The following is a 20,629-nucleotide window of genomic DNA, read 5'->3' as shown; positions in this document are numbered from 1 at the left end:
GAGAGTGAAAGGGCCTTCCCCAAGGCTGAAAATCAGCTGGCTAGTGTGCACAGGTGTGCTGGAGCTGACATAGGGCAATGCCTTGTGTGCTCTCCAATATGTCTCCATGTGTCACATGTGCCACAAGTTTGCCATCACCGCTATAGGGACAAGTCAATGAAATTGATAGGAGCCAGGCTGTATATGTAGGAAACTCTTAAGCAAAGTTCTCTGCATCGGAGAAACCACTATAGAGTCTGTACAACTGGGCCTCGACTTATGACCACAATTGAGCCCAAAGTTTCTGTTAGTAAGTGAGACATTTTTAAAGTGAGCTTTGCCTCATTTTACAACTTTCTTATCACCATTGTTAAGCGAATCGCTGGAGTTGTTAAGGTAGTAATGCTGCTGTTACAGTAAGAGAAAATAGCTTCCCTGTTGGCTTTGCTTGTCAGGAGGTCACAAAAGCTGATCATATAACCCCAGGATACTGCAATTGTCATAAATATGAGTCTGGATTTCAATCATGGGGATGCTGCAACAGTTGAAAGTGTGAAAAAATGGCCATCAGTCACTTTTCCCAAGACTGTTGTAACTTTGAATGGTCACTAAATGAGCTGTTAAGTTGACTCCCTGTATTGAGGAAGGGTATTAGATGAGATGACTTCCAAGATCCCCCCAGTTCCATAATTTGATCCTTTTATTCCACTTCTCTGGAATAAAAGTGAAATCGTACCCTCTGAATTCATGACTCTTAGATCCTCCTGATTTCATTCTAACCGAAATAGATGTATTTCTGGTATAGTGTTTGCCAAGCTCAATTGAAAAATAATATACAGTGTTCCCTCGATTTTCGCGGGTTTGAACTTCGCGAAAAGTCTACACCACAGTTTTTCAAAAATATTAATTAAAAAATACACGGGTTTTTTCCCTATACCACAGTTTTTCCCACCTGATGACGTCATATGTCATCGCCAAACTTTCGTCTGCCTTTAATAAATATTTTTTAAAATAAACTTTAATAAATAAACATGGTGAGTAATAATCTGAATGGTTGCTAAGGGAATGGAAAATTGCAATTTAGGGGTTTAAAGTGTTAAGGGAAGGCTTGGGATACTGTTCATAGCCCAAAATAGTGTATTTACTTCCGCATCTCTACTTCGTGGAAATTCGATTTTCACAGGCGGTCTCGGAACACATTTATTTATTTATTTATTTATTTATTTATTTATTTATTCAATTTTTATGCCGCCCTTCTCCTTAGACTCAGGGCGGCTTACAACATGTTAGCAATAGCACTTTTTAACAGAGCCAGCATATTGCCCCCACAATCCGGGTCCTCATCCCCCACGAAAAACGAGGTAACACTGTAGTTTTAAAAATCCTATCAAACAATTGTGAGAACTGGTAAAAGCAGCAGCGATGGCAAATGTGTTATTTAAATTTTTTAATACAGTAAAGGTTGATATATGGGAAGGGGAAACACTTTTGCGGTCCTCCATAATTTTTAAAAGTGATAGGGTCATGAGACAAAAAAGGTTGCAGGAACATTTCTGTATACCCTAAACCAGGGATTTTGTGGATTTCAGCTCCCAGAGCTGGCTCTGGAAGTTGAAGTCCACAAGTCTTAAAGTTGCCAAGATTGGAGACCCCTATGCCCTAAACCCCCTGTTTCTCAATCCTGACAATTTTAAGATTTGTTGGACTTCAACTCCCAGAGTTCCTTAGCTAGCAATGCTGACTGAGGAATTCTGGGAGTTGAAGTCCACAACTGTCCTGTCCCTAAGGTGTTGAAGATTTCATTCCTACACCTCTTTCTCCCTCCTCTTGTTGGGCGAGAGGAAGTACTACACCTCTCCCTTACTTTTGCCCTGGATATCTGGTTTCAGACTAAACTTGTTGCTTTCACTAATTTAGCACTTTTTAAAAAATATATAATCTTTAATGTAATGTTAAGTCCATAAGAGGTTTCCCAGTCAACTGACTGATATAGTTGTTGATCTTTCTCTAATCAAACTGGTTAATTTTGCCATATCTCCTATTTCCATCTTCTTCTCCAACCATTCTTACATTGTGGGTGTTTCTGGGTCTATTTTTGTGCACATGATTAGTCTCAGTAATTAAAAAAAGATTGCTGGCAGTGGTAATCATGTAAAAAAACAACCTGCCATGGCTGGTTTTTAATTGATTGCTTGCAAAAATATTAGAAGAGTGAGGAGGTTTGAGAAAACTGATAATGTTGATGAATACATTGATAAGCAAGGTTAATTGTCTTTGAGCCAAAGTGAGAAAGTTTTAAGAAAAAATGTCACCTGCTTTCTGGATACCCACATAATGTTGTGTTCAGACCCTTCACCTCAACTGGCTAAGTGAAAGAAGATCTTTGCAAACAGGGACTGGGAGCCTTAACAACATTAATAAAACCGCAGGGCTCCTCTATTCCCCGTGACTGATAAGTGAAAGGAAAATCACAGGGATGAAAAATCTGTTGGTTTGCATTTATTCATTATAAAGTGCCTCCCAGCTGCCTACATAAAACATATCAAGACCAGATGGGCCTTGTTTACCTTGAAAAGATAAAGGTAAAGGGTAGCAATGATTAAATCACATGAAAGGAGCCTGTGGAAGTTTCCTGATAAGCCTTGGGTCAACAATTCATTGAGGTTATAGCCAGTCAGTGTCATGGCAATTAACGGGGATGTTTAATTGTATGTTTAAAACAGAGGCTGCTAAGATTGCCCACAGCTTTGGGACAAGACTCTGGAAAGGTTGCGGAGAAGAGCAACAAAGATTATCAGGAGAGGGGAGGTTAAAACATATGAAGAATAGTCTGTATAGTCTGGAGGAAAGAAGGAAAAGGGGGGACATGATCGAAACATTTAAATATGTTAAAGGGTTAAATAAGGTCCAGGAGGGAAGTGTTTTTAATAGGAAAGTGGACACAAGAACAAGGGGACACAATCTGAAGTTGGGGGAAAGGTCAAAAGCAACATGAGAAAATATTATTTTACTGAAAGAGTAGTAGATCCTTGGAACAAACTTCCAGCAAACGTGGTTGGTAAATCCACAGGAACTGAATTTAAACATGCCTGGGATAAACATATATCCATTGTAAGATAAAATACAGAAAATAGTATAAGGGCAGACTAGATGGACCATGAGGTCTTTTTCTGCCGTCAGTCTTCTATGTTTCTATGTTTCTAAGAATAGTTGCAGGAAGTCTAGTTTAATGAAAAGAAGGACTAGGGGTGACATGCTATGTTCCACTATCTCAGGGGTTGCCACAAAGAAGTAGGAGTCAACCTATTCTCCAAAGCACTTGAGGGCATAACAGGAAGCAATGGATGGAAACTAATCAAGGAGAGAAGCAACCTAGAGCTAATAAGAAATTTCCTGATAAGGTAAGATATGCTTTCAGTGGCTTCCCAGAGTATGCAAAATCTGGTTTGTAACACAAGCACAGCAAGGCAACTGGATGTTTTAGCCTTCCCGAATCGGTTTAGTTCAAACCGCTTTGTTGATGTTGGCGTACATTTGAAACCAGAGGTACTTGGGGAATCATTTGGGCTCATGTTTTTCCTCAATTTTTTCCCCTTCGGGTACTGAATTTTCAGTGCTGTCCATCAGAAAACGAAAGGTGGGTGAGCCAGTGTTGCTGCCCCTTTTAACGCTAAAACCTTGTTAGATTAAAAACAGGGGTTTCCCTGCCCCCCACATCTGCTGGAGTCCCCATTTTGATTAAGAAGCACTCAGCTCACATAGAGAGGAATGGAAAGGGCCTCAGATCAATCTATACTTCCAGTTGGAGTGGTTCCAAGCACTTAGAAAGATTCCTCCATAAAGGAAATTGCAATTGACTGCTTTTCACTCTATTGGAAATAAATTCACTTTTTAATATATCCACTCCTCCCTCCCATTCCAAAATAAATGTGTGACCGCTAGTATGGATGCAGAAAGATTCTGGATGGAGGAACTATCTTCAAAGCGGTGTGACAACTTTGTTGGCAGCCTTGTAGGAAATTGGACACCTTTCTATCATAGAATAGAATAAAATAGAATAGGAAATAAATAGGATAGAAATTAGAATAGAATAGAATTTTATTGTCCAAGTGTGATTGGAAACACAAGGAATTTGTCTTGGTGCATGTCCTCTCAGTCTACATAAAAGAAAAGATAACATTTGTCAAGAATCATAAGGTACAACACTTACTGATATTCGGGGGTACAAATAAGCAATCAAATCGTATTAGTAACCAGTCAATATAAATTGTAAGGATACAAGCAACAAAGTTACAGTCATACAATCATTTGTGGGAGGAGATGGGGGATGGGAACGATGAGAAGATTAATAGTAGTGCAGACTTAGTAAATAGCTTAACAGTGTTCAGGGAATTATTTGTTTAGCAGAGTGATGGCGTTCGGGAAAAAACTGTTCTTGTATCTAGTTGTCTTGGTGTTTGGTGCTCTATAGCGTCATTTTGAGGGTAGGAGTTGAAACAATTTATGTCCAAGATGCAAGGTGTCTGTAAAACTTTTTCGCAGCCCTCTTTTTAACTCATGCAGTATACAGGCCCTCAATGGAAGGCAGGTTGGTAGCATACGGTAGTCATAATTGATGGTATACAGAGATATAATAATATTTTATACATGATACTAGTAAAAGAGAAACATTGGGACAGGGGAAGGAAGGCACATAGGTGCACTTATGCACGCCCCTTACTGACCTCTTAGGAATCGGTAGAGGTCAACAGTGGATAGTCTAAGGGTAAAGTTTTTGGGGTTAGGTGATGATACTACAGAGTCAGGTAGTGAGTTCCATGCATCAACTACTCAGTTACTAAAGTCATATTTCCTGCAGTCGAGTTTAGAGTGGTTTAAGTTTGCATTTGTTGCGTGCTCGTGTTCTGTTGTGGTTGAAGCTGAAGTAGTCGTTAACAGGAAGGATGTTGTAGCAGATGATTTTATGGGCTTAGGTCGCGTTTAAGGCAATGTAGTTCTAAGCTTTCTAAACCTAGGGTTGTAAGTCTAGTTGCGTAGGGGATTCTGTTGCGAGTGGAGGAGTGGAGGGCTCTTCTCGCAAAGTATCTCTGGACATTTTCTAGAGTGTTTATGTCCGAAATGCGGTGTGGGTTCCAGACAGATGAGCTGAACTCAAGGATTGGTCTGGCGAAAGTTTTATATGCTCTGGTTAGTAGTGTGAGATTACCGGAGCAAAAGCTACGCAGGATTAGGTTGATGGTTGATTTTAAACTTTGCAAGCTTAGTCATAACTCCTTTTCTTTTGTATCAGACACTCCCTTTCATGAGGAGAAAGTGTGGGTGTTGGGTGTTGCCCCAAAAACCTTCTGTCCTAAAGTTTCATTATGAGAGTACACTATGCCAGATTTCAGTTTCTATCATCTTCAACCAATACCGGCTGTTGATCACTAGGAAAATCTGCTGGGCTTATAACCATAGCCTTATAATAGCAGTATTCTCCTAATCAATTTCAGCTGACTTGGAGTTTACATTACAGAGAGAAAAATAAGCAATACATCTCTTTTTGCACGCTCAGGATTGACTATCTGCTTGGCACAGTATCTCTGTTTGTTTTTCCATGCCATCTTTCACATGAACAACAGCTGGCCGAGACCTCTCGAACTGCACCTTGGGCTACATGTGCAAGGCGGAGTCAAGGACACCTGGAAACAAAGAATTGTTTTCGGAATACGGATCATCTTCCAGTTCGCTTGAGCTGTCAGTGGGGTTCAGCAACTCCGATGAGTTGAAAGCACAGAGGTTGCTTGGTTTCCTAGGGCAGTGTCACCTCTTCTGATTCCATAAGCCACCCACTTGGATCACCTGGGTCATTTAGCCAGGCTTCTCCAGAGAGAGAGAGAGAGAGAGAGAGAGAGAGAGAGAGAGAGAGAGAGAGAGAGAGAGAGAAAGGATAGCAAAGGCCTAGGATATTTGTCGTTTTGCGGGGCCCAGGAGAAGAGCCTTCTCTGTGGCGGCCCCAACCCTTTGGAACCAGCTCCCCCCGGCGATTAGAACTGCCCCCACCCTACTTGCCTTTCGTAAAGCTCTTAAGACCCATCTCTGCCATCAGGAATGGGGGAACTGAGACATCTCCCCCGGGCCTATACAGTTTATACATGGTATGTTTGTGTGTATGTTTGTTTTTAATAATGGGGTTTTTTAGCGTTTTTTAAATTATTAGATATGTTCTTACATTGTTCTTGTTATTGTTGTGAGCCGCCCCGAGTCTACGGAGAGGGGCAGCATACAAATCTAATAAATAATAATAATAATAATATTGAAAGTGATCAGAATAACAGAGTTGGAAGGGACATCAGAGGTCTTCTAGAGTAGACCACCGCCCAGCTCAAGCAGGAACCTCTGTTCCATTTCTGACAAATGATTATCCAACCTCTTCTTAAAAACCTCCAGTAATGGAGCATCCACAACTTTGGCACTGCAGGCAAGTTGTTTCACTAACTATTAGGACATTTCTCCTTAGTTCTAGGTTAAGAACCTAAGAAGAGCCATGCTGAATCGGGCCAAAGACCATCGAGTCCAGCATTCTGTGTCACACATTGGCCCACCAATTGTCCATGGAGATCTTGAGCAGAAAGGGAAGGCATGACTCTCCTTTTCCCTTGACGCCCAACAAATGGTACTCAAGGGAACCCTGCCTGCCTCAGCCAACATAGAGGCGGCACTTGGACATCCATTTCAATAACCACTGATACACTTGGCCACCCATTGTTTCTTGTTCCGCCTTCAGTGGCTTTGGAGAATAGTTCCAAAGGTGCTTTTTCAAAAGGCAACTGGACTTTTCTTTTGAAAAAATTATAACCGCTAAGCACTTGTACCTCCAAGTGCTTCAACGACCTTCTAAAATGGGGGTGTCAAACTTGCAGTCCACGGGCAGGATGCGCCACGTGCTGGCCTCCCCAACCGCCATTTTAGCAAAAAGTCATGATACGTCACATGACGATGAGACAACACGAGTTTGACACACTAAAATACGTTTGTCAAGGATCATAAGGTACAACACTTAATGGTAGTCTGAGAACAAATAAGCAATCCAATCATATTAGGAACCAGTTAATATAAATTGTAAGGATACAAGCAGGGGTGGGCAGCAGACAGGACGGGATGGAACACAATTCCACCAATGGAAATTTATTTATTTATTGGATTTGTATGCCGCCCCTCTCCGAGGACTCAGGTCAGCTCACAACATAAATGAAGCTGTGCGCCCAGCTCCAACTGACCATCCCACCATCCCATCCTCCTCCAGCACCGGTAGGAGTTGCAGGGGACCCATTTCTCCCCCCATCTTTTCTCAACAGCTGATTGGCACCTGTTTGCCTAGCTACCCAGCCTGAGGCAGGGAGTGACCCAGGAAGGAGACTGCGGAAAACGCGAAGCAAATTGTCACCCCAGAGAGCGACACTGGTGAGGTTGTAAGTCGAGGACTTAACAGTTCACTTGAATGATGATGATCGTTCAAGCCACTCCCACCTGGTCACGTGGCCGGCAAGCCACTCCCACCTGATCACATGATCTGGATACAAGCAACAAAGTTACAGTCATACAGTCATTTGTGGGAGGAGATGGGTGATGGGAACGATGAGAAGATTAATAGTAGTGCAGACTTAGGAAATAGTTTGATAGTATTGAGATAATTATTTGTTTAGCAGAGTGAGGGCGTTCGGGAAAAAATTGTCCTTGTACCTAGTAGTTCTGGTGTGCAGTGCTCTATAGCAGTGTTTTTCAACCAGTGTGCCGTGAGACATGGTCAGATGTGCCGCGAAGCTCAGAGACAGAAAGAAAGCAAGAAAGAGAGAAAGAGGAAAAAAAGCAAGAGAGAGAGAGAGAGAGAAAGAAAGCAAGAGAGAGAGAGAGAAAGAGAACAAGAGAGAGAGAAAGAAAGAGAGAAAGAAAACAAGAGAAAGAAAGAAAGAGAGAAAGAGAGAGAAAGAAAGCAAAAGAGAAAGAGAGGGAGGGAAGGATAGAGAGAGAAAGACATAGGGGGGAGGTAGGGAGGGAGGGAGAAAGAGAGCAAAAAAGAGAGGAAGGAAGAGAAAGAAACGGATGGAGAGAGAAAGAAAGAGGGAGGGAGAGAAAGAGGGAGAGAGAAATAGAGCGAAAGGGAGGAAGAGAGAATTTTTTTGTCCAAACTTTTTTTAGCCCCCCCCCCCTTTGCTCACTGTGCCCCAGGGTTTCGTGAATTTAAAAAATGTGCCGCGGCTCAAAAAAGGTTGAAAATCACTGCTCTATAGAGTAGTTTTGAGGGTAGGAGTTGAAGCATTTTGTATCTAGGATGTGAGTTGTGTAAAATAAAACTGATAGTACCACAATTTGGAAAGGCATTCTACCTAAGCAACATAATTCAGGTCTGTGCATGTGTCATAAAAACTATCAGCAGGGGCAGGGATGGGGGAAGAAACTACATTTTTTACTTACTGACATTGCATACAATACCATTTTCTTATTCAGGCAGAAGTGAAAAAATAGTTACTTCCTGAACAACATTTTTGCCTTCGTAGGCAATTTGGCCAGCTATTAAAAGATCCACTAGAGACATAACTGGCATAACATAAATGTTGGAAACTTTGACTCAGTCACATTTTCTCAGATGGCCCCTGCAAGCATATTCCCATAGATTGGACACTTTCACCTGGTTCCATTTCTCAATCCCATAGAACAGCCTGGAATCGTCTAGAAAATGCAAACAAGGAGCAAAGAATATAATTTGTCTCATTCCAAGTCCTAAAAATCCAAGAATGCCCTCATTTCCTTTCCACACTCTCATATTCCACCTTCACCCCAAAAGAGAGAGAAATTACATTTTCAAGCAGGCCAGCCTATTCCTGCAAAACAGAAGGGGGATGGATAAAACAGAAGGGGGGATGGTTACAAACTGTAGTCAACCCAATACTAACTTTACCCACAGTTCTCCACCCAGGTTAAGGTTCATCCCTCATCCCCACACCCACAAGTTCATCATATAGACCACTCCGATTCTCTCAACCTCTACAATCCTCCCCTGTACTTCCAGCTGGTGCTGAACAAAGGATGACCTTGAATCTCTGGAAATAATTTGTTGTTGCTAGTATCTTTCATGCAACCACCTCTCCCCAATTCCCACAGTACTATTCTACTTGTGGCAGGCCAAAGTCTCTAACTCAAAACGATGGCTTCAGCCTGACATATGTCCCTTTCCAGGTAAATATTTTAAGTAGCCTGTCCTTGTGACTATTTAATTTGCAGCCAGCCACTGAAGGGCCTTGAAGCCCATCTGGTTTTAAGGCAGTTTGTCCTCCTTTCCTAACATTTTTTTGCCATAGATATTTAAGACTAAGTAGATGTGCATAAGGCCATTAATGTGCCTACCTTCCCTATCACATTTCATTTTTATTGCTCTTTTAAATTTTATGGATAAACATATGTATATTTTAAAAAATATATTTTTGAGGTGTAGTGAAGATTTAAAAGAGGGAAGAATTGGAAGAGATAGAAGAAATACTTAGATCAAATAGTATGGGAGATGTTCCAAGGTCAACAAGAGTTGAAAAATGGACAAGAGATGAGGGGTAAATGCTAAACAGTGCATAACACAGGAGCTATGCCATTAAGAATAGAAACATAAAAAAAAATATATATAAACATAAATATAGAAATTAGAAATGGGTAAAAGATTGCTTTTTTAATTTGGGAACTCAATCTGTATAGTCTGGAGGACAGAAGGAAAAAGGACATGATCGAAACATTTAAATATGTTAAAGGGTTAAATAAGGTCCAGGAGGGAAGTGTTTTTAATAGGAAAGTGAACACAAGAACAAGGGGACACAATCTGAAGTTAGTTGGGGGAAAGATCAGAAGCAACATGAGAAAATATTATTTTACTGAAAGAGTAGTAGATCCTTGGAACAAACTTCCAGCAGACGTGGTTGGTAAATCCACAGTAACTGAATTTAAACATGCCTGGGATGAACATATATCCATCCTAAGATAAAATACAAAAAATAGTATAAGGGCAGACTAGATGGATCATGAGGTCTTTTTCTGGCGTCAGATTTTTATGTTTCTATGTTTCTACTAATGGGTATAAAATAGCAGAGGTTAGTAATCTACGGTAGTTATGTAAACAAATATGAAGTAATTTGTGTAATTGAATATTGAACATTGAATAATTAACATAAACCTTGTGATTATTTGGAAGTTAGTGGTTAAGATTGTGATGTTTACTTGATGTTTATAATGTTTGATATTATTAATGCATTATAGATAAAATTGAACAGAGAGCCTTATCAAATACAGTGTTCCCTCAATTTTCGCGGGTTCGAACTTCGCGGAAAGTCTATACCACGTTTTTTCAAAAAGATTAATTAAAAAATACTTTGCGGGGTTTTTTCCCTATACCACGGTTTTTCCCACCCAATGACATCATATGTCATCGCCAAACTTTTGTCTGCCTTTAATAAATATTTTTTTAAATAAATTTTAATAAATAAACGTGGTGAGTAATAATCTGAATGGTTGCTAAGGGAATGGAAAATTCCAATTTAGGGGTTTAAAGTGTTAAGGGAAGGCTTGTGATACTGTTCATAGCCAAAAATAGTGTATTTACTTCCGCATCTCTACTTTGCGGAAATTCAACTTTCGTGGGCGGTCTCGGAACTGTAGTGCAAAATTTCAACAAATAATTGAGGATGGAGATGAATAGGTAGTGAGAATAATAGTTACAACTTCTGTGTGTAAAATTTACTACGGAGAGGGGCGGCATACAAATCTAATAAATTAAATTAATTAAATATATATATATATATATTCAGTAGAGATTGTAGTGATTTTTACCCAGATGGCGTACTGCTATTGTGAATATAGAAATGTTATACCTAACCGAGAAAATTGTACAATTAAAAAAAATATAAATTAAAAACCACCTTTGAGTCTACCATGACCTGGATGACTGGAAAGTCTCCATAGACACTTCCAAAAGAGCGTTAGAACCTTGATCAAAAGGTCACAGATGTAGATTTTAATCGGGAAGCTTGACTCGTTGCTAACCAGCCTGTTCAAAGCACTGAACTCTACTCACGCAGATTCCTCCCTCCACCAATTAAATAAAGTAACCTTTTTGAGAGAGAAATGAAGCCAGGTGAACTAAATCTTCCACTTTCCTTAATTGGCTCCACATTAATTCTCAAGACAGCTCCACTCACTTGCCTTGTTACTGATGTAAAATAACAGAATTGGAAGGGACTTTGGAGGTCGTCTAGTCCAACCCCATGCTCCATCAGTAGAGGTGTTTAAGAAGAGGTTTTGAGGGCCATTTGTCTGAAATGGTATAGTGGTTCCTGCTTGAGCAGTGGGTTGGACTAGAAGACCTCGAAGGTCCCTTCCAATTCGGTTATTCTAGCTCAGTAACAAAAATAAATAAATAAGCAGAGCTGTCTTTAGAATTTACAACTTCTGGAGAGAATATGTTCCACTAGATCTGCTATTGTTGATTGCTGCCTTTTCCTTTATATCAATTCTCCTTTCTAATGTTCAATTCGCCAGGCATTCTCTGTGTTCTTTGTCTTTTCTCATCCGCAGAATTTGAGAATTTAACCCAAAGATCATGCCAGGTTTGTACTGCTTGCCCTCTTGGACTGCCCTCCCTCTACAGAGCTCATGTGTGAAGGCCTGTGCCAATGGCTATACCTTGGGCATCACTGCCAACTTGACTTACATCAATTTGGAGCAGCAACCTGTGGAAGGTGAGAGTTCCAAAGCTATTTATATTATTGTGGAAAATGTACATAGCCACCGACTTGCTCATGGGGACTCTAAGGTGGCTTACAGAAAATAAAAACACAATTTATTTATTTTTTTATTTTTTTATTTATTTTAATTTATTTGTTTGTTTGTTTATTTGTTTGTTTGTTTATTTATTTATTTATTAGATTTGTATGCCGCCCCTCTCCACAGACTCGGGGCGGCTAACAACAGTAAAAGACAATATAAACAAATCTAATATTAAAAGTAATTTTAAAAACCCCAATTTAAGGAACCAATCATACATACAGACATACCATGCATAAATTTTATAAGCCTAGGGGGAAGGGAATATCTCAATTCCCCCATGCCTGACGACAGAGGTGGGTTTTAAGAAGCTTACGAAAGGCAAGGAGGGTGGGGGCAACTCTGATATCTGGGGGGAGCTGGTTCCAGAGGGTCTGGGCCACCACAGAGAAGGCTCTTCCCCTGGGTCCCGCCAAACGACATTGTTTAGTCGATGGGACCCGGGATTCGTGCGGCAGAAGACGGTCCCGGAGATATTCTGGTCCGATGCCATGAATGTAGAAAGAATAAAAATAATTTAAAAAATAACCCCCTGTTGGTGACAACACAACACACTCATATCAGACATTTATTGGGCTCCATCCCACTCCGAATTGCCCAAGCCTGCTGGCAAAACCACATCTTCAGGGCCTTCCAAATGAGTGTCAGAGTGGGAGCCAGTATAGATTCTGGAGAGCTGATGTTCCAGAAGGAGGGAGCCACCATGGAGAAAGCCCTTCTTCTGAGTCTCACCAGATGTATCCCTTTAGAAGATGGGACTGGCAACATTCCTTGCCTCCCTGCTCTAGTGGGTCAGGTGGATGTGACCGGCAAGAGATGGTCCTACAGATAACCTGATACCGAGCCATGAAGGGTTTTAAAGGTGACATACAAGTGTAGTTTATATGTTTATATGTTGCATTCTTGGTTTTAATAGACCAGCAGGGGTGGGCTACTGCCCAGATGGGGTGACACACAGTGGGGTAGTGAAAATGGAGCTCCACCACAGAGCACCCAATTTGCACTGAAAGATGTTGAAAGAAAATGCAGGGCATCCTATAAAGCCCTTCATGGCATCAGACCAGAATACCTCCAAGACCGCCTTCTGCCGCACGAATCCCAGCGACCGATTAGGTCCCACAGAGTTGGCCTTCTCCGGGTCCCGTCGACGAAACAATGTCGTCTGGCGGGACCCAGGGGAAGAGCCTTCTCTGTGGCGGCCCCGACCCTCTGGAATCAACTCCCCCCAGAGATCAGGACTGCCCCCACACTCCTTGCCTTTCGCAAACTCCTTAAAACCCACCTATGCCGTCAGGCTGGGAGAAATTGATTCCCCGGGCCGTTCTGTTTTATGCATGGTTTGTCTGAGATGTTTGACTGTTTTATATTAAGGGTTTTAAATTGTTTTTTTAACTATTGGATTTGTACTGTGTTTTGTTGTTGTGAGCCGCTCCGAGTCTCCAGAGAGGGGCGGCATACAAATCTAATTAATAATAATAATAATAATAATAATAATAATAATAATAATAATAATAATCCTGCATAAGCAGGACGCCCTGCTTATGAGTCCTCTGAGAGGGGCGGCATAGAAATCCGATTAATAAATAATAATAAATAAATCTTAAAGTTGCCAAGGTGGGTAGACTTCAACCATTCAGCCAGAATGGAGAGTTGGCTGCAGAATTCTGGGAGTTGAAGCCCACCTAATTTAAAGAGGCCAAGGTTGGGAAACATTGAGGTTAGAGGTGCAAAGTCAACCTACATTGCCTGGTTTCTTTGGCACAGGAGTATTCGTCTATCCCTTGGAGGGGTCCGAGGTGATCGCAAGCTTTGAAGCCAAGACAGGAAACAGAACCTCCACCTTCCAGATCCAAACTCGGCTTCCGGTTGACGATTGCTGCCTTGACTGTAACACGAATTGCAACCAGCCGCTCCGCTGCAGTAACGGTTGGTGGGGGTCATATCGCCTAACAGAGCTCTGTACCCAGGACTCCTGAAAAAAATAGGGGCTTGCACCTGCTCTGGATGGACTCCCCAAAGCATTTTCTTGATGTGGAAAGGTCCCGAAAGGTGACTTTTCTCCGTATAAAGAATGATAGGGTCCCAGACAGTCCTAAGAGTACAAGATTTCAGCAGTAGAGAGGTAGAATAGAGGGATAGCAGGCTATGAGCAAAGCAGAAATCTCAATGCCTCCACGAACACATATTAACATATGTGTTAACATGAATTCTTACCTCAGTCAATGCATGCTCCTTAAGTGTTTCATCAATAGAGAGCCTCTCTCAAATAGATTCTATAGAATCCCATGGTTCAGGGAGAGGTCATGGGGGCTCCGTGGGAAATTATGGTTAAAAAAAAAATTATAAAATAAACTTTGCTTATCACAGACTGCATGTTGCATAGTGTGGGAATTGGGCACATATAGATTTATTGAAAGAGTAATGTAATTTATTGAACCAGTAATGAGCCGCCCCGAGTTCGCGGAGAGGGGCGGCATACAAATCTAAATAATAAATAAATAAATAAATAAATAAATAAATAAATAAATAAATAAATAAATAAATAAATAAATAAATAAATAAATAAATAAATAAATGTAGGGTAGGGTAGGGTAGGGTAGCGTAGCGTAGCGTAGCATAGCATAGCATAGCATAGCATATAGCAGTGATGGCAAACCATTTTTTCCTCGGGTGCCGAAAGAGCTATCGTACATGCATGAGTCCCCACACCCATAATTCAATGCCTGGGGAGAGCAAAACCAGCTTTCTCTGCCCCCTGTAGGCCCTCTGGATGCTGGAAAGAGCCTGTTTCCCAACTTCTGGTGGGCCCAGTAGGCTCGCGTTTCGCCCTCCCCAGGCTCCAAAGGCTTCCCTGGAGCCTGGGGAGGGTAAAAACACCCTCCCCCATCCCCCTAGATGCTCTCTGGAAGCCAAACACGCCCTCCCAGAGTCTCTGTGTGAGCCAAAAATCAACTGGCCAGAATACACATGCATGTTGGAGCTGAGCTAGGACAACGGCTCGCGTGCCAGCAGCTATGGCTTCTCGTGCCACCTGTGGGACTCATGCCATAGGTTAGCCATCACTGGCATATAGCATAGAAGAGAATAGCATAGAATTTTATACAGGACTTCCCTGAGATTTATAAAATTATTTCAAGGGTTTCTCCATATAGGGTTCATCCAGGGAAATGTTTCTCAACCCTGGCAAATCAAAGATGTCTGGACTTCAGTTTCCAGAATTCAGAATTCAGATTATTTCAAGGGGCCTACTGATTGTCAGTTATGGGTGATTGAGTGGTTTGTTCTTGTTGAGCAAGCAGAAAGTTGTGACAAAGACTTTTAAGAAGGAATATAAGGCAGCACCTGCTTTTGAGGTTTCCATGCTCTGGGGAACATGAATGCTATATCAGAGGTTTAACCAAACTAGATTATGGGGTCTGAAGTCCAGACATCTTAGAAGTTCCCGTATTGAGAAACACTGCTCCAGGGTAAAAAGAAAGGGTGATCTATGGCAGGGGTCTCCAAACTTGGCAACTTTAAGACTTGTGGACTTCAACTCCCAGAATTCCTCAATCAGCATGGCTGTGGAACTCTGGGAGTTCAAGTCCACAAGTATTTAAGCTGTCGAGTTTACAGACTCTGGGGGATGATAACATTGGTTTAAGTGACTCTGTTGAAAGACAATTTTTTAAAAAAACGGTTATTCTCCTTGCTCAAAAAGATATTTGCCCTAACTGTTTTTAACTATTCTGTGCAATGTCTTCAGCAAGATTGTAAATGTTTGAAACAACTTCTATAAATGCAGCCTGAATTAAAATTTTGCCACTCTAATGGTCGGGGTCCAGAGGTAGGTTCCTACCGGGTTCTAACTGATCGGTGATTATGTCATGGAGCCGGTTCTGTTGGTGCCAGTCCGTGGGTGCCGTCATCTTGGAGGTTTTTTTATTTGTGTGGATGCTCACGCCTGGCGCAACCCTGAGCAAACCAGCAGAAAAAAATTGAAACGGATGTCCATGTGCCGCCTCTATATTGGTTGAGGCAGGCAGTATTCCCTTGGGTACCATTTGTTGGCGGTCAGGGGAAAGGGAGGGTCTTGCCTTCTCTTTCTGCTCAAGATCCCCATGGACAATGGGTGGGCCACTGGGTGACACAGAACGCTGGACTCGATGGGCTTTGGCCTGATTCAGCATGGCTCTTCTTATGTTACATAGAAACATAGAAGACTGACGGCAGAAAAAGACCTCATGGTCCATCTAGTCTGCCCTTATACTATTTCCTGTATTTTATCTTACAATGGATCTATGTTTATCCCAGGCATGTTTAAATTCAGTTCCTGTGGATTTACCAACCACATCTGCTGGAAGTTTGTTCCAAGGATCCACTACTCTTTCAGTAAAATAATATTTTCTCACGTTGCCTTTGATCTTTCCCCCAACTAACTTCAGATTGTGTCCCCTTGTTCTTGTGTTCACTTTCCTATTAAAAACACTTCCCTCCTGAACCTTATTTAACCCTTTGACATATTTAAATGTTTCGATCATGTTATGTTCTTATCCACAGCCCACCCCTGTCAGGGTCAAATAGGGACAGGGAGAAAGTGTGTAATAATTCCAGTTCTCTGCATGGAGACCATAGAGAGTGGTGGTTTTTAAGACACTGGATATTTGTAACTACTTCCTCTCTTCTGCCTAGGACACTTGATCCTTGATGGAGACCAGGCACGGTCCACTTTCGTCATCAGCACAGGCCTCATTGAGCCTTCAGAAACCCTGACTGTGCTCTTCAGTAGCAGCCAGGAGCTGCCAACCCTGCCCAACGGTGCCGTGCATGTCTTCATCCCATCCGTACTCATGCCTTTTGTTGTAGCCGTGCCTGAAAGTGAAAGTGAAACCAGAAGCTTGTGTGACGACAGGTTGGCCCTATGGTGATTTTCATGGCTTTCTCAGAGTCTATGAAGATTATTAAGGGAGAGAAAATAACTATGGCAATAATAGGGGGGAAAGGGGTTAAACTATTCCAACTTCCCAATCTTAGCTAGTTTGGAAAGCTCTTTGAACAATTGGAGTAGATCTTTTTATATATATATATAATTAATAATAATTTATTAAAAAAATATTTTTATTGAATATATACATTAAAAACAGGGTACAGAAAAGCAAAAGGGATATATATAATGTACATTCTAAGATTTATAATTTACTTATATAGTACACGTAGGTGGGGCGGGAGAAAAGAAGAAAGGTAGGGGGTTGGGGAAGAGGGGAAAGAGATATAAGGGGAAGGGGAATAGGAAATTGGAGCAAAAGAGGAGTATTAAGAAGAGAAGGCCAGCGTTAGAGCTGGGGCTTTCATGCTTTGCGGCCTGTGGTTTAAGCACATAGGTGGTGTAGATCTCCCTAAAGTTTTATCCATATGTTTTTGATGTAATTGTTAGTGCCAATACGTATCAGTGGTTTAAGGGTTTGTTTTCTTTGTAATTTAAAGTTCGTGTCAATCGATGTTTACAGTTTGTCGTTTCAATTTGAGGTTATGATTTGTGACGTAGGTTGCTATTTTTATTAGGAATCATAAGACAAAACTTTAGTATGGAGTAGATCTTAAGCGTCCTATGACTCAGGGGTGGGTTCCTCCTGGCTTGGACTGGTTCGTCCGAACTGGTAGCGACCCGCTGATGATGTCACAATAATGTCACCGAACCTGATTGGTAGGTGCCAGTCCATGGGCAAGGCCATGGTTTTTAAAAATATTTTTAATTCCCCCCCCAATTTATTTTTATTTTATTTTTCTTCTGTGCATGCACAGAAGCCTAGTTTCTGGCACTGTGCATTTGTCACCGTTTTGTTCTCGGTGGGTTTTTACCCTCCCCCGGTTCCAGGGAAGTCTTTGAAGCCTGGGGAGGGCAAAACAAGAGCCTACTGGGCCCACCAGAAGTTGGAAAACAGGCCGTTTCCAGCCTCCAAAGGGCCTCCAGGGGGCGGAGGGAAGCTGTTTTTGCCATCCCCAGGCATTGAATTATCGGTGTGGGCATTTGCACATGTGTGAAAGCGCACACTCTGCAGCTGAGGAAAAAAAGCTTCGCCATCACTGCCCTATACCATTTCAGATAAATGTTTATCCAATCTTTTCATAAAAACTTCCAGTGTTGGAGCATCCATAACTTCTGAAGGCAAGCCGTTCCATCACTTAATTGTTCTCACAATTAGGAAATGTCTCTTTATTTGGGTGGAAACTAAACAAGGAGAGAAGCAACTTAGAACTAAGGGGAAATTTCCTGACAGTTAGAACAACTGATCAGCTTGCCTCCAGAAGTTGTGAATGCTCCAACACTGGAAGTTTTTAAGAAGATGTTGGATAACCATTTGTCTGAAGTGGTGTAGAGTTTCCTGCCTAAGCAGGGGGTTGGACTAGAAGACCTCCAAGGTCCCTTCCAACTCTGCTATTATTTTTATTATTCTATAGTTCTAGGTTGCTCCTCTCCTTGAATAGTTTCCACCCATTGCTTCTTGCCTTCAGCTGCTTTGGAGAATAGATTGACTCTCTTTTTGTGGTAGCCCCTCAAATATTGGAAGACTGCTATCATGTCTCCCTTAGATCTTCTCATCAGTTAAACTACCCAATTCCTCCAACCGTTCATCATATGTTTTAGCCTCCAGTCACCTGTTGTTCTTCTCTGCATTTTTTCTAGAGTCTCAACATCTTGTTTGTATCATGGTGACCAAAACTGGATGTAGTATTCCAAGTTATATGAAATGTTAATACATACCAATGTAACTAATAGTACTATAAACAACAGTGAACAATCCTGTTGACCCTTGGAGGGGGTCAGTATTGACCTCTTTGCGGAACTGTCCCCTTCAATGACTCTATGCATCCAATAGGGAGGAAATTTTGATTATCAAATAGAAAAAAAACAGGAAAGAAGAGAGTAAAGAGGGAATGAATGAAATATAGGTACAATACCTCCCAAATCTAAACACGAGCATGTATAAGTGAGGAGTACTAATATTTAGCTCTCCCACCTGTGTTTTTAAATGGAGTTTGTATTTAAAAAAAACTAGCTTTGCAAGAGACATCTGTCCTTTATGTTACAATGGGTATATTTTCATAATCTGCAGATTTCTTCTGAAATATTCTTGTTTGATTCCCATTTGACCTCCAAATCTCTCTAAGATTTAATCATATGGTCAGGTTGACATGTTAAATATTGGTTATGTTCCTGTAAAATCACCACCACCACCACCAACAACAACCCATATTTAAAGCCCAGAATTACTTCAGATAATACCTCTCCAGGTTTTTGGTTTTTTTGTAATTTTCACAATATTGTAATCAATGTAAATGGGCAAGTATGCGATTGAAACAATAAAACTATACTGGTAATATTCACTTAGAAAGTTTTCCTTCCTCCCTCCCTCCCTCTCTCTCTCTTTTTCTTTCTTTCTTTCTTTGTTTCTTTCTGTCTTTCCTTCCTTCCTCTTCTTTCCTTCCTTCCTTCCTCCCTCCCTCCCTCGCTCTCTCTTTTTCTTTCTTTGTTTCTTTCTGTCTTTCCTTCCTTCCTTCCTTCCTCTTCTTTCCTTCCTTCCTCCCTCCCTCCCTCTCTCTTTTTCTTTCTTTGTTTCTTTCTGTCTTTCCTTCCTTCCTCTTCTTTCCTCCCTCCCTCCCTCCCTCTCTCCCTCCCTCTCTCTTTTTCTTTCTTTCTTTCTTTCTGTCTTTCCTTCCTTCCTTCCTTCCTCTTCTTTCCTTCCTCCCTCCCTCCCTCCCTCTCTCTTTTTCTTTCTTTGTTTCTTTCTTTCTGTCTTTCCTTCCTTCCTCTTCTTTCCTTCCTTCCTTCCTCCCTCCCTCGCTCTCTCTTTTTATTTCTTTGTTTCTTTGTTTGTTTCTGTCTTTCCTTCTTTCCTTCCTCTTCTTTCCTTCCTTCCTCCCTCCCTCCCTCTTTTTCTTTCTTTGTTTCTTTCTTTCTTTGTTTCTTTCTGTCTTTCCTTCCTTCCTCTTCTTTCCTTCCTCCCTCCCTCTCTCTTTTTCTTTCTTTGTTTCTTTGTTTCTTTCTGTCTTTCCTTCCTTCCTCTTCTTTCCTTCCTTCCTCCCTTCCTTCCTCCCTCCCTCCCTCTCTCTTTTTCTTTTTTTCTTTCTTTCTTTCTTTCTGTCTTTCCTTCCTTCCTCTTCTTTCCTCCCTTCCTTCCTCCCTTCCTTCCTTCCTCCCTCCCTTCCTTCCTTCCTCCCTCCTTCCCTCCCTCCCTCTCTCTTTTTCTTTCTTTCTTTCTTTCTTTCGCTCTCTCCCCTCCCCTTTCTCTCCCCCCCTCTCCTTTTCTCCCACCCAGAGAAAACAACTTCTGAAGAGGCCTTGAAATATCTCTTATCCCCTAACAATCATTTATCAGTTTCACAGGACTGGGATATGATAGTCAGCAGTGTGACTTTTTCTTCTGCTTCAGCTCCACGAGTTGTTTTGGCTCTGCTAGTCTGAAGAGTGACCTGTCTTTTCATACGCCTCCCAGTGACCTTGACATCTTCAGAGGTGACGTTTACAATCCCTTCCCCTATGAGTTCAGCTTCGAGATGTTGGTGAATGGACCATGTTTACTGGCAGGTGGGATATGGCTTCTGTTCTCTCTAGTCTGGTTTTTGGAATATATCTACAAGGAAATTGGGAAAATGGTTAGAATTACCCTTAGGAGAGTGGGAATTTGGCAAAAGGGGGGTTCACAGGACCACAGGACACTGCAACCATCATAAATATGAGTCACATGACAACTGTCCAAATTTTGATCACATGACCATGGGGATGCAACAATAGTCATAAGAGTGAAAAATGGTTACGGTCATTTTTTTC

The 20,629-nt window shown here is 41.5% G+C and overlaps 1 protein-coding gene across 5 annotated transcripts in view; it reads left to right on the top strand.

The window, feature by feature from the left end:
* The window catches only part of VWA5B2 (von Willebrand factor A domain containing 5B2), a 67,356-nt gene that overhangs the window by 5,704 nt on the left and 41,023 nt on the right, over positions 1-20,629 (top strand). For 2 of the 5 annotated variants that reach the window (XM_070753756.1, XM_070753754.1), the window contains exons 2-5: positions 11,572-11,735; positions 13,585-13,746; positions 16,492-16,711; positions 20,232-20,386. In XM_070753756.1, the coding sequence (XP_070609857.1) occupies positions 11,597-11,735; positions 13,585-13,746; positions 16,492-16,711; positions 20,232-20,386 (676 nt within the window). In that variant the 5' untranslated portion in view covers positions 11,572-11,596. Of the gene's footprint in view, positions 1-11,571; positions 11,736-13,584; positions 13,747-16,491; positions 16,724-20,231; positions 20,387-20,629 lie in introns of all 5 variants that reach the window. The other 3 variants (XM_070753755.1, XM_070753752.1, XM_070753757.1) reach the window with 2 other exon arrangements.

This window comes from Erythrolamprus reginae, chromosome 5 (genome assembly GCF_031021105.1).
Source record: "Erythrolamprus reginae isolate rEryReg1 chromosome 5, rEryReg1.hap1, whole genome shotgun sequence".
Classification (NCBI taxonomy): domain Eukaryota; kingdom Metazoa; phylum Chordata; class Lepidosauria; order Squamata; family Dipsadidae; genus Erythrolamprus; species Erythrolamprus reginae.
Note: the sequence above shows the minus strand (reverse complement) of the source record. Positions and strands in the feature narration are given on the sequence as shown.